The sequence below is a fragment of the Pithys albifrons genome, chromosome Z, assembly GCF_047495875.1.
Source record: "Pithys albifrons albifrons isolate INPA30051 chromosome Z, PitAlb_v1, whole genome shotgun sequence".
Lineage (NCBI taxonomy): Eukaryota > Metazoa > Chordata > Aves > Passeriformes > Thamnophilidae > Pithys > Pithys albifrons.
The window spans coordinates 12,179,580-12,205,698 of NC_092497.1; the positions used below are offsets into that span (position 1 = coordinate 12,179,580).

General features: G+C 42.7%; 3 protein-coding genes and 2 long non-coding RNA genes across 6 annotated transcripts; 2 read left to right on the top strand and 3 right to left on the bottom strand.

The window, feature by feature from the left end:
- Positions 1-1,041: 1,041 nt before the first annotated feature.
- Positions 1,042-5,302, bottom strand: RAD1 (RAD1 checkpoint DNA exonuclease). Its single transcript, XM_071581617.1, has 5 exons — positions 4,601-5,302; positions 3,014-3,122; positions 2,146-2,404; positions 1,704-1,802; positions 1,042-1,384 (listed from the first exon to the last, which is right to left on the bottom strand). The coding sequence occupies exons 1-5, from the start codon at positions 4,793-4,795 to the stop codon at positions 1,201-1,203; spliced, it is 846 nt and encodes a 281-aa protein (XP_071437718.1). The 5' UTR covers positions 4,796-5,302; the 3' UTR covers positions 1,042-1,200.
- A 31-nt stretch (positions 5,303-5,333) lies between these two features.
- On the top strand, positions 5,334-9,934 carry BRIX1 (biogenesis of ribosomes BRX1). Its single transcript, XM_071581618.1, has 10 exons — positions 5,334-5,539; positions 6,194-6,305; positions 6,689-6,732; positions 7,390-7,460; positions 7,837-7,886; positions 7,977-8,050; positions 8,149-8,199; positions 8,484-8,585; positions 9,115-9,243; positions 9,551-9,934. The coding sequence occupies exons 1-10, from the start codon at positions 5,393-5,395 to the stop codon at positions 9,818-9,820; spliced, it is 1,050 nt and encodes a 349-aa protein (XP_071437719.1). The 5' UTR covers positions 5,334-5,392; the 3' UTR covers positions 9,821-9,934.
- LOC139685078 (uncharacterized) lies at positions 8,481-12,656 on the bottom strand. Its single transcript, XR_011700022.1, has 3 exons — positions 12,566-12,656; positions 8,731-8,887; positions 8,481-8,643 (listed from the first exon to the last, which is right to left on the bottom strand). It is a non-coding gene; the product is annotated as an uncharacterized lncRNA (long non-coding RNA).
- DNAJC21 (DnaJ heat shock protein family (Hsp40) member C21) lies at positions 12,191-26,111 on the top strand. Of its 2 annotated transcripts, none has more exons than XM_071581614.1 (12): positions 12,191-12,453; positions 12,591-12,684; positions 13,528-13,651; positions 14,530-14,652; positions 18,721-19,025; positions 20,237-20,388; positions 20,736-20,823; positions 21,063-21,221; positions 21,899-21,938; positions 23,853-24,043; positions 24,437-24,512; positions 25,561-26,111. In XM_071581614.1, the coding sequence occupies exons 1-12, from the start codon at positions 12,357-12,359 to the stop codon at positions 25,723-25,725; spliced, it is 1,614 nt and encodes a 537-aa protein (XP_071437715.1). In that variant the 5' UTR covers positions 12,191-12,356; the 3' UTR covers positions 25,726-26,111. The 2 variants fall into 2 exon arrangements, with proteins under 2 accessions (XP_071437715.1, XP_071437716.1); XM_071581615.1 differs by having other exon boundaries at positions 24,440-24,512.
- LOC139685077 (uncharacterized) lies at positions 14,545-24,917 on the bottom strand. The gene is made up of 3 exons (XR_011700021.1): positions 24,829-24,917; positions 16,555-16,596; positions 14,545-14,960 (listed from the first exon to the last, which is right to left on the bottom strand). It is a non-coding gene; the product is annotated as an uncharacterized lncRNA (long non-coding RNA).
- Positions 26,112-26,119: the final 8 nt, after the last annotated feature.

Sequence of the window (26,119 nt, forward strand, 5' to 3'; positions counted from 1 at the left end):
CACTTGTAGGTCGATGACCCTTGGATCATATCCCATGGCAGGAAGGCAGGAAGGCCCCTTGCAGTGTGATTTGCAGTTCCTGTATCCAATCCAATGCCTGGCTGGTCTGGGGGACCTCCTGTCCTGAGCAGATTGTTTGCCAGGGACAGGTGTGAAAGCAGAAGTGCCACCTTTGACCTAAACATAATCCACTCCGCTGCTCTGCAAAGCTGAACACTGCAGAAAACTGTCCAGAAGCTGCACTCCCTTTTCAGTGAGTATGAGGTTAGTCCCATTTTTAGCAGTGGTATGAATACACCACTCCATGGGACACAGGCAGACATTCCTTTTGTTTAGGAGTTCCTCCTGCTGCTGAAAAAGGCTACTGAGAAGTTAACAAATTTCATAAATAATTTTAAATAAAAAATTTATTTTTCTTCTGATGGTTTTTAACAGCATTAGTAAAGAGTAGCAGGGTAGCACCAGGGTTGTATACATACACAAACATTTCAGCAGCAGCATTCTTGCAGATGTGTAATAAATTATTGATGCAAAACAATGACGTTGCCAGAACAGTTGTGAGTAATGATTAAGTAAATCATGGCTTTTATATCAGTTTTCCAATTCAACACCAGTACTGCAGTCAAAATGGTAAATTGGTATCAGATGAAATTCCAAGGAATTGAGAATATATATTTGACTTACTCCAGATGAGGAGGAGCCTAGTGGCTTCACTGGCAGCATTTGCCAGAAAGAAACTACCACTGCTATTAAAAGATCAGTTCGAAAATGTTATCCTCTTTCAAGACAAAGTCAGTTTTAAGTCACTGAAATTTAACTGGCTAATATATCACTAGTATTCAGAGTTTCTCTTATGTAATTGATTACTACAAGCCAAAGACAAAAAACAAAACGCCAACAAAAAATGCTGGAGAACATTGCAAAAGCAGCAATGTATTACACAAACACTACTTTAACACCTCTGCTGCAACCATTGTTTACAGATCAACTGCCCTTTTTGCTGTTTCAGCATCAGTTTTTTTGAGTCAAGGATAAGAAATGTTTGCAAAGGAAGAAAATGAAAGTCTTCAGATTCTTTATTGCAGAGTTTAAAAAAATAAGAATATTAAGTCCATCAACCTTTACAGCTTGCATTTATTTTGTAAAAAAATAGAGTATTTTATATAACAAAAAATATATTACAGATGCCAGCACATACACCTACAGTTCTGCTTCAGTAATATCCTCATCAGGGCAACAGTAGTATTCCACAAAACAGATCTGTCCATCTTCATTCCTAATCATATACTGAAGTGAAAGAAATCCTTGAGCATTTGTTCGAATGGACACTTTACAAGACAAGGCCAGTGCCTTTGTAGATGGTTTAAGCAAAGAAATCTTGTACCTACAGGGGGGAAACCAAAAGTAATCTGAAGAAAATACATTGTGCAAAGAGGAGCAGAAATCTTACTCCCAAACAAAGCCACAAAATAAATAAAAACCAACTAGGACTACTCTTATTCAGTCTTTACCTGGTAACAATATCAGACTGATACTGTTACCACTTAGCTTTTGATTACAGACACAGACTTTTATCAGATTGGAAATATTTTCTCCTCCTATACTAGTGAAATAGGTGCTACAGTAAGGCAAGAGCAGATTTTAAACTTCCCATCAAGAATGCATGATCTGGCACAAAGGGCACTGATCACAGACTTCCTAACCTGTTTGTCTGGGTCTGGTTACAGTGGAATGCTTCCATCAAATCAGAGTCCCTAGGATAGTCCAGATGTGCACTTCCAGCATTTCCAAAAGTGGATAACCTGGAAGACAAAAAGCACCATCTCAAAATACTTATCACAGCTCTAAAAACTTATCAGAATGAGTCTTTGTGCATATCCCAATGGCTGTTTCACAAAACACAGCTGTCTGCTTCACTTCAATTAAAAATGCTAACCTGTCCACACCAGTGACACATTTACCAGGTTGTCAATTGTTCACCATGTTGATTAGATTACATATTGTGATTTGCTATACTCATTACAATTCTCCCTGTAATGAAGCAGTATTCTAAAATAGTTCCCTCCTCTCCATTCTGGAAACTTCCAGCCCTCACTGATGGAGGTCAAGCATGAACATTTGAGTTGAAACCACAGTTTCCAGTACCTGAAGTAGGGTTTATCTGGAGACATGGTAATCTGCAGAACTTCACTGGTCATATCCAGCTCAGCAAAAGCTTCTCGTAGCCCCTCCGACTGCAGGATGATTTTATTAACAACCCTCGTACTGCAGAAATCAAAATCTAACAACTCTTCAGGTTCTTGAGTGTTAATTTTGCACACTGTCACTACTCCTCCTTCTTCCAAGGACAGCATCAGGGGATAACCATAACCACGGTAACACATCCTAAGCGTTGTTGATGTTCCTGAAAAATGGAATGACATACACATTCTGCAGCAAACAGAGCTATCACATTTGATTACTTTACACATTTTACTGGCACACAGACTAATTTGATTCAGTATATTTGGTCCAGCCTTCAATACATTACTGTAACACAGAGCAGCCTCCTAGACCCTCTGCAGCAAAATGAAATTATTTGTGTGTAGATAGTTCAAATCCAAATAATTGCATCTATGAAACAGGTTAATGCTAGCTGTGAGAATAAAGATGTATGTGCTACAAACAGTTCAGAGGAATTAAAAAATCCTCCATGGTCCTGAAGCTCTGTGTCTCACATCATCTTGCTTTACTACTATTGTAACTTGTGCAACTCAAATTGAATTTAACACAGCTTAGCTTGCAGTCACATCCTCCTCTAGTAATGTAATAATCATCTGAATGTCTAGTGCTGTCCAGTACACTTGACTTAGGTCTTTAGGTCATTCACAACTAAAACTGCAGAGAAATGTGGAGTTCAACACACAGTTGCCATGGCAGAGCTGCCCAAAGAACTGCCATGCCCACCTGAGTACACAGTGCGTCCTGCAGCACTCACACAGCCCTGCACATACTCATACAAAATATACCACACCTGGCAAAGAGCTGGTTCCAAAAATGGTCAAGCAGTCAAGAAGAACAGACAAATTGATCCGGAACACCACTGATTCCTCCTGAACAGCAAATTCCTGAAAAATTTCTGCCTGCAAGTTAGAGTAGAGACAAAAAGAAAGGCGTTTCTGTAACTATTTTGTAGATTGCATTTACCTCCTTAAATTCAGAGCTTTCACTTTCAGAATCAGTGAAACACAAAATGATTTCTACATGCAACATAATATTGACTATATAAAAATGGGTCTTCCTCCTCAAAACTGGCAAAATACAATCAGGTCACAGCAGAAAGACGGTAGCATAGCACAAATATAAAAACTTAAACACTTATGGTTTAAAAACAAGCTACAGATATCAAAGCATGAAGCTTCCTATTTCTGGAGCTGAAAACATTCATGGAACTACTGTTCTCCAGAAAAAATACTCGCTTTTCTTCACTCAAAGCATGAGGAAACATTTCAAATAATAAAAGAATGTAAGAACAGGGAGTTCACCACACTGAAATACTGCTGAATCCTGCCATTGACTAGCCTGTACCCTTCCACGCTATCCTATCTGCCCCCAGCACTCAGGGCTTTGTAGTACCTGCAGGAACCTCAGAAATAAAGCAGGGTGACATGAGCTGCTTTTGGAAAAGCAATTACATATTTCACTGGCTGCCCAGAGGGCAAACCCCATCCTGGGGTGCACTGAGCACAGTACAACCATCTGAGCCCAGCCAGTAACTTCAGACAAGTGTCTGTGAATCTCTGCTCTCTTTCGCCGCTGACATAAATCCAACCTTTTAGCTTTGAGATGAGACATAATAAAAACACTTTAAAGACAGATAATCTGAGACCTTGCTCGTGCATCAAAGCACAGCATGGCCAGAAGGAGCCACAGGCCTGGCAGGTGCCAACACATTAAACAAGGGAGCAAACCCACCACGCTGGCAGGTTACGGAAGCCTCATCATAGCCCTTCCTCCATGCCACCTCCTGCACCTGTGACATGGTTCTAGAAAAGTCTCCCCCTTCTCTGTGGGTAAGCGTGGAATCACAGAACTCTTAGGGTTGGAATGGACCTCTGGGAACCACCCAGTCCATCCCTCCTGCCAAGACAGGGTCAGCTGGAGCAGGTGACACAGGAACACGTCCAGGCAGGTTTGGAATGTCTCCAGAGAGGCAGACTCCACGACCTCCCTGGGCAGCTCTGCCACCCTCAATGGAAAGAATTTCTCCCTCATGTTGTGATGGAACTTGCTGTGGTTTAATTTATGGCCATTGCTCCTCGTTGTGTCACTGTGAACCACCGAAAAGAGCCCGGCACCATCATCTTGGCACCTGCCTTTGAAACATCTATGTTCATCAATGAGATCCTTTATCAGCGTTCTTTTAACAGGCCCAGCTCCCACAGTTTCTCCTCAACAAGAGATGCTCCAGGCCCTGACTCATCCTTGTGGCCTCCACTGGACTCTCTCCAGGAGCTGCTTGTCTTTCTTGTACTGAGGAGCCCACACCTGGACACACGCGATAAGTGAGGCCTTTCCAAGGGCTCTGACAGAGGTGCCCTCCCCGCCGCCGATATCCCACCTGGATGAAGGCGTTGGCCTGCATGCACTTGGCATCCTCCACGGTGACGCGGAGCCCGCTGGCCGTGGCGAAGCAGGTGGCGTGGTCCTGGAAATGCACGGCGCGCAGGAGGCTGGAGAGGTGACGGGCGTTGGCCAGGCTGGCGGACAGCAGGAAGGACTCGCCGCTGGCAGGGGGCTGAGCCGAGAGCGACATGGCCGGGCCCGGGCGGGCAGCGACCGAGCCGGGCGGGGCGGGGCCGAGGAGCAGTAAGGAGAGGGCAGGAGGGGGGGAAGGCAGGAAGAGGGGAGCAGGTGGGGGGACAAGAGAGGGGCAGGAAGGGGGGAGCAGGAGGAGGAGCAGGAGGGACGGCACAGGAAGAGGAAGGCAGGAAGAGGAAGGCAGGAAGGGGAGGGCGGGAAAGGGCAGGGCAGGAAGGGGAAGGCAGGAGGGGCGGGCACAGGAAAGTGAGGGCAGGAAGAGGGGGAGGGAAGAAGGGCGGGCACAGAAAGGGGAGGGCAGGAAAGGGAGGGCAGGAGAGGGGGCAGGAGAGAGGGCAGGAGGGGGGGAGTAGGAGAGGGGGTAGGAGGGACTGGCACAGGAAGAGCAGGGCAGGAAAGGGAGGGCAGGAGAGGCGGAGGCAGAAACGGGAGGTCGCAGGAAAGGGCGGGCAGGAAAGGCAGGAAGGGGCGGGCAGAGAGGCAGGAAAAGGCGGGCGGGAAAGGCAGGAAAGGGCGGGAGGGAAAGGCAGGAAGGGGTGGGCAGGAGGGGCGGGCAGGAGGGGCGGGCGCAGCGCACACGGCGTGTGGCGAGATGGCGGCGGGCAAGAGGAAACGTGCGGCGCTGCCGGCGGGAAAGGCGAAGCGCCCCAGGAGCGGCCCCGGCGCAGCCGAGGCGGAGGCGGAGGCGGCCCCGGGCGGCGCCCCTCAGGAGTACAGCATCCCCCCGCCCGTGTCACAGGTACCGCCGCCAGCCGCCCCTGGCCCCAGGGAGTCCCCGGAGTGCGGGGCCGGGCTTGTTGCTGATGTTTCATAGTCCCAGCGCAAGTAGGAGTGACGCGGGGGGGGGGGTGTTGTTCCCGTGAGGGTGCGCGAAGAGAGGTTTTCTGGTCGATTTAAATAAGATGTGTTTCCGTGATCTCAGAAGTGTTTCTGAGAGTTGGGGACTTCTGTTTTGCGCAAAAGATATATGGAAATTGTGCCTGTTCCATCGCCCTGAGGAGGTTTCAGTAACTGCTTTTAGCGCGTGTAGTTCGGAGGTTTGGTTGGATGCTCATCGGTAGGAAAAGCTGCACTGTGCTGTGGGGCTGCTTCTGAGCTCGTTTTGCAGGGAAGGAAAGGCAGCTTTTGTGGATAAGTAATGCACGTGGCTTTGTAATACTATGGTGGGAGGGAAAGGCTTTACCTGGGAGCATGCTGGAGCGGGATGGATGGCAGTTCCTCCTGGAAAAGCAAGGCCCCTGCGTTCTCTAGGGAACCATCGCTCTTGCTGAGAGTGGTTCTCTGCGGGTGGGCAGATAATGTCAGGCGTGTTTTTCTGTAGTTACTGTTTGCTGTGTTGGAATAGTATGAAGGCTAGAAACTTCCTACATAACTTTTGTGTCTTTTTTCCTAGGGTAAATGGAAAAACAAGGAGCGAGTGCTGATATTCTCCTCTCGTGGCATTAATTTCAGAACAAGGCACCTAATGCAAGACTTAAGGACATTGATGCCTCACTCTAAAGCAGGTAGGGTTAAGTATCATTTCTAAATGATATTTTCAAAATACTTTTAAACCAAGAATTTCTGACGACCTGTTTTTTTTTTCAAATGTAGTACATAACTGTTTTGATGAAACTTCTATCTTAAGCAAACACCAAACCCCTTCTGAGCCAACAAATACGGTAGCTGTCGTATCTTAATATTTTCTGGGAAATTAATCCTATGGTATCAGTCCTGCAAATGCACAGGTGGTTTTGCTGATATGTTTATTTATTCCATAACATGACTATAACAACTTCATTGATTCATTTATAAACTAGCAAAATTTTTGCACCAGGACTGACTGTTAAGTGAACCTCTTGTGTTAAATTGGCTTTCCAGCCTCTTAAATGTTTTTCTTGTTTTCCAGATACTAAAATGGACCGTAAAGACCAGTTGTTTGTAATTAATGAGGTAACCATGGGTGTTTCAATTTTTCTAGTGCCTTTTTTTTTTATTTTTTGACTTTGTATGGAAGTTCAATGAGAAAGGGCCAGCCAAGTTCAGAGGATCTCATACTAGTTACAGGAGTCATATAACTTCATAGATGAAAATTACTGATATTCAGAAAGCACTCATGTTAAAACAGGAAGTTTAATTTTTGATTAATAAAGTCAAAATTAAACTTTTAATTAAAACATAGACTTTTGTCATGAAGAAATAAAACAGAATGTGCCTTTCTATATATGTGAAAGGTGTAGTGCAGTTCATACTTCAAGAACACAGAACACAAATATGCAACTGGCCCAAACAATGTAGCAGGACATTAGTAGTCCTGAACCTAGAACCTAATGTTACAGCTCCTGCTCTCAATTTGTATCCTGGAGAGCTTATCAGGTTGTTTGAAGCTTTAATGAAGCTATTTTTCTTTTTTAAAAATGTGCGAGATTTTTTCAACAAAACAAGTGCTTCAACTAAAGTTTGGGGATTACTAGGCTTAATTTACTAAGTTAAAACGTTTGCTTTTGAACTTAGATTTTGGAGGGGGGAAATTGTAGCAATGTGTGTGGAAAGTTTTCAGTAAAGTCTTCAGAATATTTGTAAACAGCTAATTTGATATGTCTTGTGTAGGTGTGTGAAATGAAAAACTGCAATAAGTGCATCTTTTTTGAAGCCAAAAAGAAACAGGATCTCTACATGTGGTAAGGAAATGTTAGTTTTGTACATTTTTATCTATAGCTCCATATGCTTCAGTTTCAGCTGAAGTTTCTTACTGTAACAGTGAAGATGCATGAAATAACGTTGCGTAGTTAAATCTCTTCTAATATTGCACTTCTGTGGATAGTGCACATTTGCAGTGTATGACCAGCTTTTGTAGACTGTTGACAGAAGCATTTTACAAAATTATTTAAAAAGCATGTGTTTATGAGTATGTTAAAGGAACTCAATAATGCCGTGAAAGAAACAGAACTTACTTCAATACATGAATGAGGCTGTACTTTCAAAATCCAACATTCCTTCTGGCTGTTATTAACAGCTTTTTTTGTTTCTGTCTTCCCCACCACCTGTTCTCTGCAGGCTTTCAAACACACCACAGGGACCATCAGCTAAATTCTTAGTGCAGAACGGTAAGCTGGTTGACAGTACTATGTACTCTTTTCTGTCTGTACAGTTTTGTGTTAAGTACTAAAATTATGTCACTTTAAATACCACTGTAGTTCACACACTGGCTGAATTGAAGATGACAGGAAATTGCTTAAGGGGCTCACGGCCCCTCTTGTCTTTTGATCCAGTAAGTATAGATTTCATTTCATTGACTTTCCTACGTTTCTGTTTGTACTGCTATTGCATTTTGATTTTTATGTAAAATTAAATTTTTATTCTTTGTAGATATTTGACAAGGAGCCACACTATGCCCTGCTAAAGGAATTGTTTATTCAGGTCAGTGTGTAGTCCAGTGTTTCTTCTTCACTGGAAATGTTTTTTCACAACATACTTAAAAATCTTAAGTGGTTTTTCAAGTAGCAGTTTTACACTTCTGAACTTTAAGAAAGTCCTCAAACGATTTGGATCATATTCTTAACATGACTTTAACACTTATTCTTAAGTTTTTGAGTTTTGAAATGTAACCTGGGATTGGGATCTTAGTAAATTAAAACAAAATGAGCCACTTATGCTTGACCTCTTAAACTGTAGATACTCAGAAATACTGCCTCTTATTACAGATATTCAGTACACCACAGTATCACCCCAAAAGCCAGCCTTTTGTCGATCACGTTTTCACCTTCACCGTTACAGATGAGAGGATCTGGTTTCGGAATTACCAGGTTAGTGGTCTCTCTTAGCTCTTCAGAAGGACCTCACTGGAGTAATTTCATAACAAATCTATTAATTAAAATAAAATGAGAAGAATCATTATCAGTATATGCCAACCTCTAGTGCTTCCAGATTCAGTGTTCTGAAATTACTTACCTTCTCCTGTCTCTCAGGAGAGATGTGGTTCAATCAGCTTGTATTCACTGAGATTCTGTGATGGATGACTTGGTAACAGGAAGTACTTCCCAAAGTCTGTATTTTGCCTTGTAGCGTTATTTGCTGCTTTGACCCAAAGTGAGCTGGAGCTTACTTTCTGAAGGAGGAATTACAGATACTTAGTACTCTTATAAAAGCTTGCTTGAACCTAAAAGAACTGCTTTATGTACAGAACTGTGTTTATACAAGTCTAACTTATCAGCTTCAGTGGCACTGTATCTCTTATTTAAATTCAGTTGTGCATTACCATATGCAAGGTGCCTACAAGATCATGTACTTTTATTTGATCCATGAGAAGTTAAGAAAGTCTTCTTTTTATTGCAGATAATAGAAGAAGATGCATCTCTAGTAGAAATTGGGCCTCGTTTTGTCCTGAACCTCATAAAAATCTTCCAAGGTAGCTTTGGAGGACCAACTCTGTATGAAAATCCTCATTACCAGTCCCCAAATACGGTAAGTAGCTCTGTCTTTATCTTTCATTTAGCAGCTAATTTGAGAACTGATCATGCAGTCTCTCTGCAGGAGCATCACATATGCCCTTTTCCAAGAGCCTTCATAGAAAAGAGCCCCAACTGATCATAATTTGAGAATAGAGTAATTTTCTAAATACGGAATGAATTCCAAAGTCACTGAAAAGATGTCATTACACTGAGGATTTTGACCATTAAGTAGAGAAATTACCATGTGTTTCTTTAGTACCAGATTTCTTTTATCTTGCTTATTTGAAACATGTTCAAATTTAAATTCTTATTTTTTATAGCACCGACGGCTGGTAAGATTGTCAGTGGCAGCAAAGTTTAGAGAGAAACAGCATGTGAAAGAAGTGCAAAAGGAGAAGAAAAAAGCAAGTAAGGTCCTTATTAAAGAAGATCCTACCGAAGTGGTCTTTGAAACTCCAGCTGAAGAAAAGCCAGTGGAAATACAGCTTGTGAAACCAGAGTCAAAGCCAATTGTTAAAGATAAAAAGAAACTACGCAAAATTCAGAGGAAGAAGCAAAAAAAGCTGTTTAGAACTGAAACATCAGCATAAATGTTACAGGGGATGGAATTAGCTATATTGACCTCATATTGTAAATAATTGTTTTTACAGGCAAAACTATCTGTACTTCAATGTTAAGTAAACAAAATTCCCATTTCTTTGTTAGGATTGAGTTTGTGTTCATTTTTTTTTTTTTACATTCTTTTGAGATTCTGGGTTTACGAAAATTAACATGGCATCCCATCCAACCTGACCTTAACACACTTCCAGGGCTGGATCATCCATAGCTGCTCCGGGCAACCTATTCCAGTGTCTCACCAGCCTCACAGAGAAGAATGGTTTTCCTAATATCTAAGGTCTGATTCCAAGACACTGTCCTTAACTGAGGTAAATGAGTATTTACAGACGTCTCTGGGACTGTTTCCTTAATATATTTAAGCTACTTCACCGTTTAAATTTCATGACCTCGTTCTCAGTGATGCCGTGAATGACCCTTCCCCCGAAAACCAGGACTTCGAGCCACGTTAGTGTAGGGTAAGATAAAAAGTAAAGGTCCTTTAATACACAGGGCCTACAGCCCACAGGAATACAGGATGACATGCATGTGTCTCAGTTCTTGTTTTCATGGCTTTTATAATAAGATCCCTCCAATCATTGCTTTACACATTTCTCAGTTCAGCCCCAGTCCCACCCCTGGAATTGGGTCTAGGGTCGTCAAGACCCTCTGTCTTCATCAACTCTTCTTCCTCAGGCACACAAAGGTCTCTTGGAGTTCATCCAATTCTGGCTTTTGGGTCACTGACCTATGTTTATGTTTCATTCTGTAGGCCTTTTGATATCCTTCAGCTCTTTACCTTGGAAAGGAGTCTAAACAAGATTAATTAACTAAAGGAATTTGAGCTCCCTGTTCTGGGACAGGGGTAGTGATAGAAAGGCATTAAACTTAAACTGTTAGAAATATTAACCCTCTAAAAATCTACAACTACTGTGTTCCTAAAATCTACAAAATGTGAAAATCAGAACAAAAACCCTTTCGGCATCATCAGCAATAATGGAAACATCGCGTTAGTGACACAGTTTTCAGGACAAATCCAAAACACTGTTCTATACCTACTACTGGGATAAAATAACTCTATCCCAGCCAAAAACTCTGTAAAAATGGTATAACAAAGTGAGGTTCCCCCTCAACTTTCTCTTCTCCAGGCTTAACAAGCCTCAGCTTGTGACTCCTCCTAAGTCTTGCCCTCAAGTTCTCCATCTCACCCTTCTCTGGATAAGTCCAATAACTTTATATCCTTATATTCAGGTGATCCAAACTGCACACAGGACTTGAGGCGAGACTGCCCTGGTGCAGAACAGAGCAGAGCGGCCCCATCCCCTCCCTCTATGAACTGGCAATGCTTCGCCTGATGGCTCCCGAACATGGTTGTCCCTCTTGGCTGCTAGGACGCTGCTGACTTGTTCAACTTGTCACCTCTGGATCAGACAGTGAGATCAGGACCTCTGGATCGCACTGTCTTGACCCAAACCTCTGTTAATGTGGGACCCACTGATATGCACCTGATAGAAAAAAGCAGCTTGGACCAATGCTAAGATCTCTGAAGAGCACAGGTGTCAAAAAAACCCGTGTTACTTTGCAACCTGAGAGTGGGTTGTGCCCCTGATTTCGTCAGCACTCACAGGAATCAGAAATACCTGGATAGCAGGACTAGGGGCATAGTTCTCGCCCTGTACTGGGTACTGGCAGGGCTGCACCTGGAGTGCTGTGCCCAGGACTGGGCCCCTCAGTTCAGGAAGGACATTGAGGTGCTGGAAAGGACGAGGAAAAGGCAATGGGGCTGGGGAAGCATAACACAGTTTGGAGCACAAGTCTTGGGAGGGGTGGGCTGTTCAGCCTGGAGAAGAGATCCAGGGGAGACCTTATCACTCTCCACAGCCACGCGAAAAGAGGGCGTTGCCAGGTGAGGGTCGGTCTCTTCTCCCGGACAGGAGAGTGGAGAACAAGAGGACACAATCTTAAACTGCGACAGGGGAGATTTAGGTCGGTCATTAGGAAGAATTTCTTCACAGAAGGGATGATTAGAGATTGGAATGGGCTGCCCAGGGAGATGGGGGAATCACCGGCCCTGGCAGCGTTTTAAGGAAAAACAGAATGCGGCGCTTGGCTGACAAGGTGGTGCTCGGTCACAGGTTGTATTCGATGACCTCAGAGGTCTTTTCCATCTTAACTGACTCTCTGCTATCCGGTCAATTCGCCACGGCGTGGCTGCTGGGCCCAAACCCTCCCAGTCCCGCCCTGCTTCCCCGGCACTTCCCGGCCCGGTCCCCGCCCCGCCGGTCCCTCCTCCCTTCCCCGACACTTCCCGACCCGGTGCCCGCCCCGCCGGTCCCTCCTCCATTCCCTGCGTCCGGCCCAGTGCCCGCCCCACCGGTCCCTCCTCTCTTCCCCGGCAGTTCCCGGCCCGGTGCCCACGCCGCGTCCCTCCTCCCCTGCCGGCGCGCTGTCCCTGCCCCGCCGGCCGGCACTTCGCGGCAGGCGGAGCCACCTGCCCGAGCCGGCACCGCGGCCGCCGCCATCGCCATCACCATGAAGTGCCACTACGAGGTGCTGGGCGTGAGGCGGGACGCGGCCGACGAGGAGCTGAAGCGGGCATACCGCCGGTTGGCTCTGCGCTGGCACCCGGGTACGGCCATGGACCCAGGGCGGGGACCCGGCCGGAGCAGCGCGGCCCCGGTGGGCTCGGGTGCCGGGGGCGGCGGGACGGGCTCGGCCGCTCTGCCCCTGCAGTGACTTACGCCGTCTCGTTCAATTGCCCGACAGATAAAAACCTCGAGAACGCGGAGGAGGCGGCGGAGCAGTTCAAGTTGATCCAGGCGGCGTACGACGTGCTCAGCGACCCCCAGGAAAGGGCCTGGTGAGCGGCGCTTGGCCTGGGAGTGGCCGAGTTTAGGTGCTGTCGGTGCCAGGGCGTGGGAAGTGCTGCTCGTGGGCCCACCGGCCAGTGGAGCCGAGGTGTGGCTGTGGGCTCGGGAAGGGGCGAGAGCCGCGCAGCCTGCTGGCGTGGGCCCGCTCCGCTCCCGCACCGTGCCTGGAATGTGCGGGGCACTGAGCGGTACTCTGCGGACACCAAGTGTTGGCCTGTTTTCCTCCTGCACGGTGTCTCGGTGCCCCGCTGGCCAGCCTTCCCGCACCAGGGGAATGCAAGCACGTGTTCAGCGTCCTTCGGTAGGCAGATGTTTAGCCTTAATGACACACGGGGTGTTCGTTTCTGTAACAGTCCCAGTCTGAAATACGCACATCTTCTTTAGTGTTCTTTGTAGCTTGCTTTTTAAACAGGCTGAGGCATCTACCAGGTTATGTACCCAAAACCACCTGTACTAAGTTTGTCCTGTTTGAAAATACAGCACTGTTTTCTGGTTTTATGTGCCAATGTATGACTTTAGTTTTTTTGAGTGTGTGTAAGTATCAGATGATTTAAATAATGTCCTACACATTTCTGAAGCATCTTGCTCAAAAGTAAGTGGTTGCTACCTACCTGTTAAGAAATTACTGCTGTAGATAATGCAGATAAAGTAACAGAAAGGAAACTAAAGTTCAAGAGAGAATATTTACTAAGCTTATTTTTCTCTCTGGAGACTTTGGGTGTCAAATTACAGACACTTGGCTAAGATAGGTGTGATAGGTGTACCGTGTTAGCTTATCAGCACTAGGGAATGGTTTGTGTCTCTACATCCTTGATGCTGTGAATTTTTTCTAGGTATGATAATCACAGGGAGGCTTTGCTGAAAGGAGGAGTTGATGGAGAATATCAAGATGATAGTTTAGATCTGCTGCACTACTTCACTGTTAGCTGCTATTCTGGATATGAAGATGATGAAAAGGTAATGAATTAATGAATCACTCTTAATTCCATGTATTTCCTGTTGAAAAGTTATGTGTAGAATTACTAGCATAGGTAATAATAATGCTTACACAAATCTAAGGCAAAACTTACACTGTACTAAAGTTTAGGGAAGCTTTAATTCTTGCATATTATCCAACAATTACTTAATCATAATTTCCAGCTAAGCCATACAACTACAGAGTGTGTGCATGTTATTTATTGATGTTATATAGTGAAGCATTCCAGAGCTTTGCAATACCATCTGTTTATTCAGAAATACTTTTAACGGGCTAGAATGCTTCAAACTACAAAAAAAGCAATGTAACAAGAGTCCTTGGGAAAAGTGTGCTTCCTATAATTGAATTTCCTATTGGATTTTTTTAATTCCTTGCTGAATTTTAAAATACTCCATATAAATTAAAACGCTTCATGTGATCAGAAAAACCTCTGCCAGAGAAAGTACTTACCTGTCTTTTTGTTACTGAGCTAGGAGTCAGTAACATACTAGTTTTAAAAAAGGTAGGATACTTAACAGTGAATTTTTTATCTGGAACTTCCACAAAAACTGATCCTGTGTAACTCGAAACTTATCACCATCTCCAGCATGCTGAAAACTTCTTTCTTTTTAGATTTACATTTGACTACAGGTGTGAGAGATAGACTACATGAAGGAGATAAAATGAAAAGGCATGCAAGATCATGGAACTTTATGTTAAACAGATGGGTCTTTAGAGCAAGTGCTTGCAAGGCCTTTACCCTGGTTTTGAGTTGCTTTTGCAGAATTGTAGTATTACACTCCTGCACCTGAGCATTTGTATATCTGTTACTGAGCCATGCAAAACCAGCCAGATTTATTTATTTATTTGTTTGTTTCAGGGATTCTTTACAGTCTATCGACAAGTTTTTGAAAAGATTGCGAAAGAAGAGATGGAATACATGACCCAGGAAGATCCTGAAGAATTCCCTATGTTTGGATATTCCCAAAGTGACTATGATACGGTAAGAACACGTGTAAATCTGAACTGAAGGTAATGGAGTTAAGCCATTTCTTTATCCCACACTGAAACCAAAGGAAGGGCTCCTGCTAATCTCTGAAGTGAACACAAAACCATGATTCTGTAGTCAATTTTCTACTATTGCAGCCCACTACTATAAAGGAAGTGCTTGTGTTCTGATTTGTAATATTTAGGTGAATTAAAATTGGTATTTCCTGTCAGACTATAGTATTAGTGTTTAGGGTAAGTTATCAAACACTTCATGGGGCCAACCATCAATTATGCTGGTGGAACTTAAGTGTAGTGCCAGACCTGTAAAACAAAAGAACAGATGTTTGCTTCCTGATGAAAGTAGTTTACCAGTGTGTAACACAACTTACGTTACAGAAAGAGATATTGACATAATTTTTTTTTCAATATAGGAAAACTGCATGGCACTTACTGTGTAGCACAGCCCATAGAAAGCAGATAATGTGGTTGACCTGCAATGTGAGCTCCCCACTATGATTACCTTGTCATCTGCAGTTAGCCTGTAGTAAGATTTGATTCTGAAAACATTGCATGCTTTCCTTTGTGAAGCAAGAAAAGAAAATGTATGGGGGACACCTGAATTCTTGTCATCTGCTTGCCAACTATGTGTTATATTCTATCAGATTTAGGATTTTTTTTAAGGTTACCAGTATTCCTGTGTTGAAATTAAAAAGTGAAGTAATAACATTTTTCCCAGAGAATAACTGCACAGTCTCAAGTGTACTCAAATGTTGTCTCTAGTCTGCTGCTTCTCCCTGTCACCTTTATGGCAAATTATTTATGAAAGTTACATGCCTTAAAAGTTAGTAACTTAAGTGGTGCAAAAGTTGGCTGGAGTTGGAAAAAAAAGTTACAAATCCATCCTCTTAAGGAGTGTCAGAATGGGTGTTTAGATGCCAGGAATAATAATAGAATGGCTTAAAAAGTTGAAATCTTTCGTAGGAAGAATATATATAGTTTAGAGAACCAGGTAAAAACCGTCTGTTAATGGAGTTATCTTGAAACATCTTTTAGAAACTGCCTGTTGTGAGGCTATGGGCACAGATACGATTATAAACTCAAAATAGCTTTTATACTGTCATTTATTAACTGCAGAAAGGGCTGGAATTCTCTCACCAACATACTTTAAAATCTGCCTTGTTCATGTGATTCTGGAAGCGAAGTGCTCACTTTTTTTCCCCCCTAGGGATTCATAGAGATATTTAATAGCAAATAGCCTCTGTTAACTAGAAAGGTAATTTTCCCTGTTGTGTTATATTCAGACAAAGATATTACACTGTCAGAGGATTCCAGCATTGCAGTCCTCACTTCCCTACTCAGTGGGAGTATTGTGGGAAAAGAGTTTTAGAAGGGAACTACAAAAATTCTACAGAGGTTTCAAAACCTATATGAGAATACTCTCTGGTTCGATCTCTTTGGTGAATCCACAAAAACCTTGAGAGGCAGCTTAATCAGTGCCAGGCAGACAGGAAAGGTACTCATAAGGCCGTGAGTTGACAAGCCTTCATGGGAAGAGAAGACTTAGAGGTCAACTAGATGCAGAAACAAAACCAGTCAGCTCCAAGTATGAGTAGTAGGCAAACCAAAATCCACCTGGTAGTTCAGCAAGGGGTGCTGTACAGACTGCTGGAGAATGTCAGAGATGTGCTTGTATTTGGTTGCTGAGAAAGGGGAGCCTCAGCTCGTACAGCTGGTGAAGGTGAGGATGATACCTGTCGACAAGTGATGGCTATGCCTTCTTTTGCACAGAAATACCCCTTCTGAAGTAGAAATCTGAGCTAGGTAGTCTAATCTTGTGTTGTTGGATGAAATATGAATATATGGTAATTACAGAGCTGTTTTTTTGTGATAGCAGATAAAAACACCAGTGACTTACCTGCCAGAGGCCACAGCTAGAACTTTGCATGTAGATAGGCTGCTGGAAATGGAAGAAGGAGAAGAGGAGTCACTATAAGAGGAGATACTAAGCTATTAGGCTGAATACCTCTATGAAGTGTCCCAAAATACAAGCAGTAGTACATACAGGAGTAAACAGGTAAAAGAAAGATTGATGGGGCAAGTGATATAAGAAGGAATTCTAGGCATATCTTGGTTCCTGAAGATACAAAATGCAGAAGGATAATAATTATTTGGAGAGGAATAGAGAACAAACTCAAAGTCATTATTATGCCATGTTATTAATCCAGCAGTTACTCATGAATAGTAAAAGAGAGTAGAATAAGTGAAGATCACTTATTTTTAATTTTAATGTGAAAGCTAGAGGGCATAATTTTAAACTGCAGTGATATATATAGTTTGCTAGCAAAACAGGAGGAAATGCATCTTCACATAGCCTCTTGTTAAACTGTGCAAGCCAAGGCTCTGTGCTGTTTTATCATCAAGGGTTATTAATTTCTGTCTTTCTCTGGAAAAAGAGTATACAGGGAAGAAATGCCATTATGTGCCTGTGTTTGTTTTACTGATTTTTTTACTCTGGTCACTGGCCAATCTTTGATGTGATTTAATATGGTGGTTAATAGGCAATCTGTGCATGTACCAGCTTGTGGACAGCACATCTGATTCTGACTGTGCTTTTCATAGAATCATAGAATCGATTGGGTTGGAAAAGACCTTCAAGATCATCAACTCCAACCCTTGGTCCAACTCTAGTTCATTTACTAGATCATGGCACCCAGCGCCACGTCCAATCTGTGTTTAAAAATCTCTAGGGATGGTGAATCCACCACCTCTCCGGGCAGCCCATTCCAATGCCTGATTACTCTCTCTGTAAAAAATTTTTTTCTGATATCCAACTTAAATTACCCCTGGCAGAGCTTAAGCCCGTGCCCCCTTGTTCTATTGCTGAGTGCCTGGGAGAAGAGACCAGCCCCCACCTGGCTATAACTTCCCTTCAGGTAGTTCTAGACAGTGATGAGGTCACCTCTGAGCCTCCTCTTCTCCAGGCTAAACAACCCCAGCTCCCTCAGCCTCTCTCCATAGGACTTGTGCTCCAGTCCCTTCACCAGCCTTGTTGCTCTTCTCTGGACCCGCTCCAGCATCTCAATATCCTTTCTGAACTGAGGGGCCCAGAACTGAACACAGTACTCAAGGTGTGGCCTCACCAATGCAGAGTACAGGGGAAGGATCACTTCCCTGGTCCTGCTGGTCACGCTATTTTTGATACAGGACAGGATCCCATTGGCCTTCTTGGCCACCTGGGCACACTGTTGACTCATGTTGAGCTTCCTGTCAATTAGTACTCCAAGGTCCCTTTCTGCCTGGCTGCTCTCCAGCCACTCTGTGCCCAGCCTGTAGCACTGCAGGGGGTTGTTGTGGCCAAAGTGCAGGACCCGGCACTTGGCCTTGTTGAACTTCATCCCATTGGAATCAGCCCATCTCTCAAGTCTATCCAGATCCCTCTGCAGAGCTCTCCTGCCTTCCAGCAGGTCGACACTCCCTCCCAACTTGGTGTCATCAGCAAATTTGCTGATGATGGACTCAATCCCCTCATCTAAATCATCAATAAAGATGTTAAACAGGACTGGACCCAACACAGACCCCTGGGGAACACCACTGGTGACCGGCCGCCAGCTGGATGCAGCTCCGTTCACCAGCACTCTCTGGGCCCGACCCTCCAGCCAGCTCTTAATCCAGGAGAGGGTACACTTGTCCAGGCCATGGGCTACCAGCTTTTTCAGGAGTATATTATGGGAGACAGTATCAAAGGCCTTGCTGAAGTCCAGATAGACCACATCCACAGCCTTCCCCTCATCCACCAGGTGGGTCACCTGATTTCAGGAAAAATAACAGCACAGCCAAGTAACAAGACGCTAGTGTCAATGTGTCAGTTTGTCATAGTATAGACAAGGTTGTTGAATTAACACATTTTCAAACTTTAAGGATGATATTAGAGGTTTATTTAAACCTTCATGTGATTTATCTATACTCTGAGACAAAACTGTGGCCTCTATAGAAGTTCAGAACAAAACTGTTACCAGTGAATTACTTGCATGATTTTTGTGTATCCCTGCTAAACAAGTGACTTAATTATTTTTTCTTACAGGTAGTCCACCCTTTCTATGCATATTGGCAGAGTTTCTGTACTCAGAAAAACTTTGCTTGGAAAGAAGAGTATGACACACGACAAGCCTCAAACCGCTGGGAGAAACGAGCTATGGAAAAAGAGAACAAGAAAACGAGAGAGAAAGCAAGGAAGGAGAGGAATGAACTGATCCGTCAGCTAGTGGCCTTTATTCGTAAAAGGGATAAAAGAGTACAGGCTCACAGAAAACTTGTAGAAGAACAAAATGCAGAAAAAACTAGGAAAGCAGAGGAATTTCGGAGGCAACAGAAGCTCAAACAAGCCAAGTATGTAAATGTGCAACTAAGCTTTTCAGGTTGGACACGCTATCCATGGGGATACAGTTTAGGGTTAGGTTCTTGTGCGTTTGCTCTTCTAAGCATGCTTGAAAATTTTAGGTATTAATTTTGGTCTCAAGTCTTGAGCTCTTTAAAACTTAAGTGTCTGCGTTGTACTGACCTGTAGGGGTCCAAGATAACTGGTGAAAGCTATCTGGGTGCTGTGGGTTGCTGGCTGTAATAGCACAGAACCCAGTGTGCTTTCACTTAGCTGTGGAAGTAAGATTTAATAGTTATCATTGTTCCTTTAAATTAAAAAAACCATGTTAGTTTTAGAATGAGAGAGAACAGGACTATGACAACCTGGACTTAGATCAGCTTCATCTGCTTTGGAACTGTACCTGCTAAAAAGAAAGTGGGAAAAATGAACTTCCTTTTGCTTTTCCTTTTAACTCTTTGGAAAGGACCCTTTCATTGGACTAAATGCAGTTTATGATGCTTTTATTTTTCCCAGAATAGGAAGAGATGGTCTCCCAAGTGTAAACACAATTTATTTTTTCAACTGGAAGAACTTTTTGCCTGCATATGGGAGGAAGGAGCTTAAATTCTCAGTAAGGGTGCACTTGCAAAATAACAGCATATAAATTGAAATTATATAATAATTAAAAATATACAGATAAATTATGTAAAATTTATACATATATATTTTCTCCCTTTAGGGACAATGAAGCAGAGTTATGCATTTACTGACAAGTTGCTTGATAATTCTAAGTCCAAAGGCCAGCTGGAGCAAAATTGAGCTGTCCTGCGATGCACTGATTGATAATTTAGGCCACACTTATTTTGGGAAAACTGAGCTGGTACATTCCCATAGTGCACAGTCAAGGAGTAATGTGCTTGTGGATTTTGTGGTCCTGTATTTTTTGTGAGTTTGGATCTTACAGCAGGACTGAGCTGACTTTCTTGCTGTCAGCTTGATACTGTCCATGCTGCACAGCATGTTCTACCTGAAATTCAAGCAGGACTTACCTACATTAATATTTCTGCTTGCAAATTAACTGCTCATGTTCCTAAGCTCTACGGGCAATTGTTTACTCCATCATAATAGGTTCGGAACTTTTCTCCTCCAACACCTAAGAACAAGTTACCTTTAAGTAACACTGTTGTAGTTCCCATCTCATAGACACAGTGTAGAATTTACTGTATTATTCTCCTTGCAGGCTTGCTGAACAGTATAAAGAGCAGAGTTGGATAACTATGTCAGATTTGGAGAGAGAGCTACAAGAGATGGAGGCACAATATGAAAAGGAATTTGGAGATGGATCAGATGGTGAAGAGGAGTTAGAAGAACAGGAGACAAAAGGCGCTGAAGGTGTGGTATATGGGGAGGAGATCTCTGTTCAGTCATTGAAGCCTGAGTGTTGGCTCACTTACAACCTCAGACTTACAGGTCTGACTGTAGTACAACTCTTTGCGTCCTGCTGAGGGTGCCAGGCTGGAGCCTCTCGTGTTTTCCTTTGAACGTGAGAGGAAGTTAAGCTACAGCTGTTAATGTGTTCTAATGTGTGGTTTGGTGAGGCAGCCTTGATGTATCTGTGTGTTAGTAATACTGAAGAACTTGAGTGTCAGTGCTGTGACTGTTTTCTGAGGCTTAAAGAGCAGCTTGCTCAAAAATTGCTCATCTGACTTTGTCTCCCTGATCCCCACTGATCTCTTCAGACAAACCGAATGATGAAACTGGAGAAGCTGAATTTGTTGATGGTCTGTACTGCCCTGCTTGTGACAAATTTTTTAAAACTGAGAGAACGTAAGTGCTTGTGGTTGGGGATTTATGGGTGGGGGTGTTGGGTTTTAACTTCTTTAAAAACGCACTTTAAAGACTTTTTGACTTCATATAATGGTCAGTGTTGTCCTTCCAGTAGAGACATTGTCAGTGCAGAAATTTACATACTTCATAGTGATGGATAATAAGCTTGTGACTAATTTATATATAAATATAACAATGTTTGCTCAGAGCAACCTGCAGTAATGATCTGGTCTTCACAGCATGAAGAATCATGAAAAATCAAAGAAGCATCGAGAGATGGTAGCACTGTTACGACACCAACTGGAAGAGGAAGAAGGGAAATTTCCTGTGTCTTTGGATGATGAAAATGAAATCAATACTAAAGAGGAGGAAGAAACGGAAGATGTACCTAAGCAGAAGTATGTTAAATTGGTTTTAATGTTACTGTGACTCATGATTTAATAAGTCTTAGTGGCCCTCAGAAGGAGCTTCTGATGATTTGCAGTTGCATTGGAACTCTGTGTTGGGCAACTTGAAATACTTCTTAGCATCAGAGTTCCAGTAAAACACATACATTAGTATGACTGTATTTAAATGCTGTAAAACAATAGTCTCAAGTTTTCTCTGCTGTTTAAAGTTACATGTTAAGGAAAAGAAGGGATTGTTATTTTTCAAGGAGGAGAACTTGCACTGAGACAATGTTTATTGATTTGGTACTTTCTGTCAGTTGATTGCTGGCATTCATGAAAAACAGGTGATTAAAATCAGAATTGATGAACTAAGTTGCACAACTTAATTTTTTTGAATGGCCAGAGCAAAATCCCAGCTGTCTCATTAGTATCTTCAGGCTTAGTCTGAGCAGAATAAATGTTTTACTAAATGCAGTGAGTAGTTTAGGAGACCTGTTATTTTAGTTTCAGGCATGAGTATCTCTTTATGCCTACTGAAAAACACATCTTCGCATTTATCTGTAAATTCTACTAGTTTTGGGTTTCAGCATTTTTTTGTTTGGGTTTTTTGTGGCTTTGGTTTGGTTTTTTTGGGGGTTGGATTTTTTTTCGTGGAAAGAGCTATTTTTAAATTCTTATCTTTACAGACTCTCAAAGAAGCAGAAGAAGAAACAGAAAACAATGAAGGTATGTAGTCATATAATGATACTTGGGGAATTTTACAAGCCAGTTTTATCTCCTATCTTATTTTTTTGTCCTGAAAAAATAGGAGAACTTGAAATTCCACAGAAGTTGAAGATTGTTTTGAAATATTTTTAATTCTTCTTTGCCTTCTGAACAATTTTTATTGCACTTTATTATCACAAAATATGATCATAATCTCATAGACCTCACTTTGTTATGTTTGTGCAGATTTTAATGTGTGATGCTGGCTCTAAAAAGGCTGTAGTCCAAAGTATAAGGAAAATAGATGGAAATAGACAAGAAAAGGAGAATGAAAGGAATTAATCAGAAAGACCAGCTGTGTATTACCATTAACAGCTCAGTGCATTAACAGCTCCTTCTCATGTAGCTTTTGGTTTTAGTTGCAGGAGTTGATATAATGTACTGTTTGTTAATCTCTAATTTGGGGGGAAACGGTGAAAAGACTAATGCTGTATTGGCATCCTGCTGTCACTGTAGCTGTTGGAACGAACACATCCATTCCACCTTTCACTTGATCTGTAAACACAGGTAACACCAATCTGTTGCATTCCAGGATCTGAGTCTGTGTATGGTTTGACAGATTCTGTGCTTACAGCAGCAGGTGAAATTCACCAACTGCTAGCTGTTTCAGGCCTGAGTGGCAGGAGTGCCATAATGAGCACTCTTATTTCTGCCTTTGTCAAGTTTTATCCTTTTCAAGTATTACCTCTTCTCTGCTTAGTCTTCAGTCCTAGCTTTGTCCCAGTGAGCTATCTGTTCCAGGTACTGCCTCTTCCATCCTTTCCCAGGATCATTTTCTGTCTTTCCCCAGACTAAACCCTCTAGTCTGCAATTCTCTGTTCACTTTCTCTGCCATCTCCCACTCCATCATTATCTCTTGCCCTCAAGAAACTTCGCTGAGACTTTCAACCACCTAAAAAGTTGTCTGGCTTTACATTGGTTGGTCCAGTTCATAGTCCACGTCAGTATTGGCTTGACCTTTGTATTTCTGTGCTAGCCATCAGGCTCCAGTTAATTCTTTCCTCCTCTGTTTGAGGTCAGAAGGTCTGTTCTCAGTGCACAGGTGGCATATGGGCACTGTGTCTCTGTCCCATCATTTTGGGCATGGGGCCTGCTCCAGCCTGGACAGTAGGTGCCACTCTTGCACAGCATAAGCTGGAATCTTGTGCAGAGAGATCTAAAGCTCCATCCTCTGCCAAGTGTTACGAAGGACAGGGAATCACTGTGGTTTTTATTTTCTTTTCCTGAAGGTAAATTAGCCAAGTTTTTTCAGCTAACTGAGACTCTGCAGTAGAGGTGATAGAGTTGCATTAATGTAGCGTTAGGTCAAATCTGTTATCCTGCTTTTGGGAGCTTTGCTGTTTTGCTTCGGATAGGGGGTTGATACTTTGCCCAAATGCCTGTATTGAGTCTAATCCAGTATGTGGAAAAGGCTGCCAGTGTTTCTAATGTTAGGGAAGGAAAATACAGTGTGTCTGTCTGGTTTCAGTCAACTCAGTTATTTTGGCTCAAGGGTACTAACACAGGTGTCTGGCACAGAAAACTTTAGCCCAAGTAATTAGCCATTTGCAAAACTACAAGCCAAGCCCCTATCTGTGAAATGAGAAATGGTATTCCAAACAAGTTGAACCTTATGTATAATTAAAAGCTGCCTGCATTCTCCTCTGCTGTGGTTTTAGAAGCTTTTTTATTGGTGTTTCTTCCTTTCACCACAGGTGGCCTCATCTTTCAAAACAGGAGAACTATCGTTTTATCTGTTACAATCTTACTGAAAACAGCCAGTAAAATTAAAATGTCCATGGCTTTCTTTTCTCCCTACCCGCACGTTTGAGGTAAATGAGTATGCTACTATAAACATAGTCACGAAAGTATTTAACTTGCATTTCTTCTGAACAGAGTTACGAGGACTCCGTTGATCAAAGTGCTGATGAAGAAACAGTTGAACAAAAGGAGGTGCCCAGTGTGGACAAGGAAAATGGCTTAGCAGAGGAGTTGGTAAATGATGACCAAATGTGTGCTGTGTCAGTGGACACAAGCACTACAGATGATGTCAGCCAAGACAATGAAACAAAAAGTGAAGCAAAAAGGTGCGTTAGCTTGCAATGTTGTGGTCATTGTCATTGTGTGTCACATTTGATACTGTCAAACAAATCTAAATTTACTCACAAATGTGAACTCGGGGGCTGCTCACTAAAGCAGGTTTGAATAAATATGATACTGAACAAAAAGTGTAGTACCTTCTTTGGAAGTGGTGTTTGACTGCAAATTGCTGCCGTATCACTTACCAGTAGTAGCTGATTTGACATACTGAGATCAACAATTGATTGTGTGAATTAAATCGTCTTTTTTTTTGGATGAACTTGGGTTATGTGAAGGAAGAAGAAGCGAGAGCAGCAGAGACATTGATTACTGAAAAGCATCAGAGCTCATAATTGTTGAATGTTCCTGCGCACTGATCGTGGTTTCCTTTTGTCTATTAGCAGCACTAAGCCTAAAGGAAAGAAAGTCAGGGATGTAAAAAAGTCTGCTCAGACATCTTCAGGGAACCCAATCACGGTATGTCAAATTACTTACACTATTTAAAATAGAATCATAGAATTGTTAAGGTTGGAAGGAACCTTAAAGATAATCTCATTCTAACATCCCTGCCATGAGCAGCAACACCTCTCACTAGACCAGGTTGCTCAAAGCCCCATCCAGCCTGGCCTTGGACACTTCCTGGGAGGGATTCCAGCTTCTCCGGGCAACCTGTTCAGTGCCTCATTACACTCAGAGTAAAGAATTTCTTCGTAGTATCTAATCTAAACCTACTCTCTAAACTGTTACTCCTTGTCCTGTCACTCTGTATGTATATCAAGTCCCTCTCCCTCACCTGTATAAGCCCACTTAAGGCACTGGAAGGCTGCAGTGAGGTCTCCCTGGAGCCTTCCTTGGTCCAGGCTGAACAAACGAGCCCTCTCAGGCTGTCTTCCTAGGAGAGGTGAAACATTGTGGTCATATTACTACAAACAAGGTTGGTTGTTCTGATCACCTCTAGTCCACAAATTCTGTTCTTGTGTTTTTGTTAGAAGCCAGGAGACTGGAACTCGTGCTCTTAGTCTTGCAGAGAAAAGCAGAACCGAGCTTCAGTTCTAAGTGTTGCTAAAGTTCTGCACCTGAGGCAGTTCATAAAAATTAGATGAGGACAAAGCTGTTGTCACCAGGCAAGTGAGATGCAGTAAAAATCTTGATACTTCCCCAGAGAGAACAAAACTCTGTAGTAACTACAGGTAGGACATACTAAATTCACTGCATCTTAGGACCTAAAGAATTGTGTGTGTAGTCCAGTGAGATCAAAAGTATTCTTTACCTTGAATTAGATTTGTAAGGCTTCCATTGTTATTCTTGGTTTTACTTAGAGTTATTTGAAATACCAAGAAGTTATATTTGCAATTATTTTTAAAAATACATATATTGTTAATCAGTAATGTAGTATTGGTGATAGAAGCAGACAGCTTATTCACATTTCATTGTATAAGAGAAACTGCATATAACAAATTGATGTACTACACTTACTACATATTTGATATGAATATGAAGCATTCTGTGTTTTTTCTCATTGTAGAATGAAGTTTCCATCATGTGTGTAACCTGCAACTGTGCATTTCCATCCCGAAATAAATTGTTTGAACACCTAAAAGCCACAAAACATGCAAGAGCAACCACCACATCAATTGCAAGTGGAGCTTTAAACACCAGAACCAAAAAAGAGAAACGCAAAACCAAATAGGACGTCGCTACAGTCAGTCTTCAGCATTGTAAATTAAAATTCTCCCAGAACTGAAACATGCACATTGCTTGTGTCTGGAGTTTAACAATGAAAGCAAGTACCAGTTTTGGAAAAAAATGAAGATGCAACAAAAGGAATACTATCTTGAGAATGAAACTGTGTTTTCTTCTGGGTTTAGCAGCCTTTTTTAAACACAGAATGGTTTGGTGTCGTGAGTGATGCAGGGCTCCTTCCACTGAGGCACCTGGTCTAAAGCCTCTTAACCTCACAGCACCTATCATTCTAGGAATGGGGATAGTAACTCAGAGATACTCACCTGGTATTTCTGTAGAAACCTGCATGGAAATAATAAATTATTTTGGCACTTGTGTGGCTCTTTCTTTTGAGAGGGCTT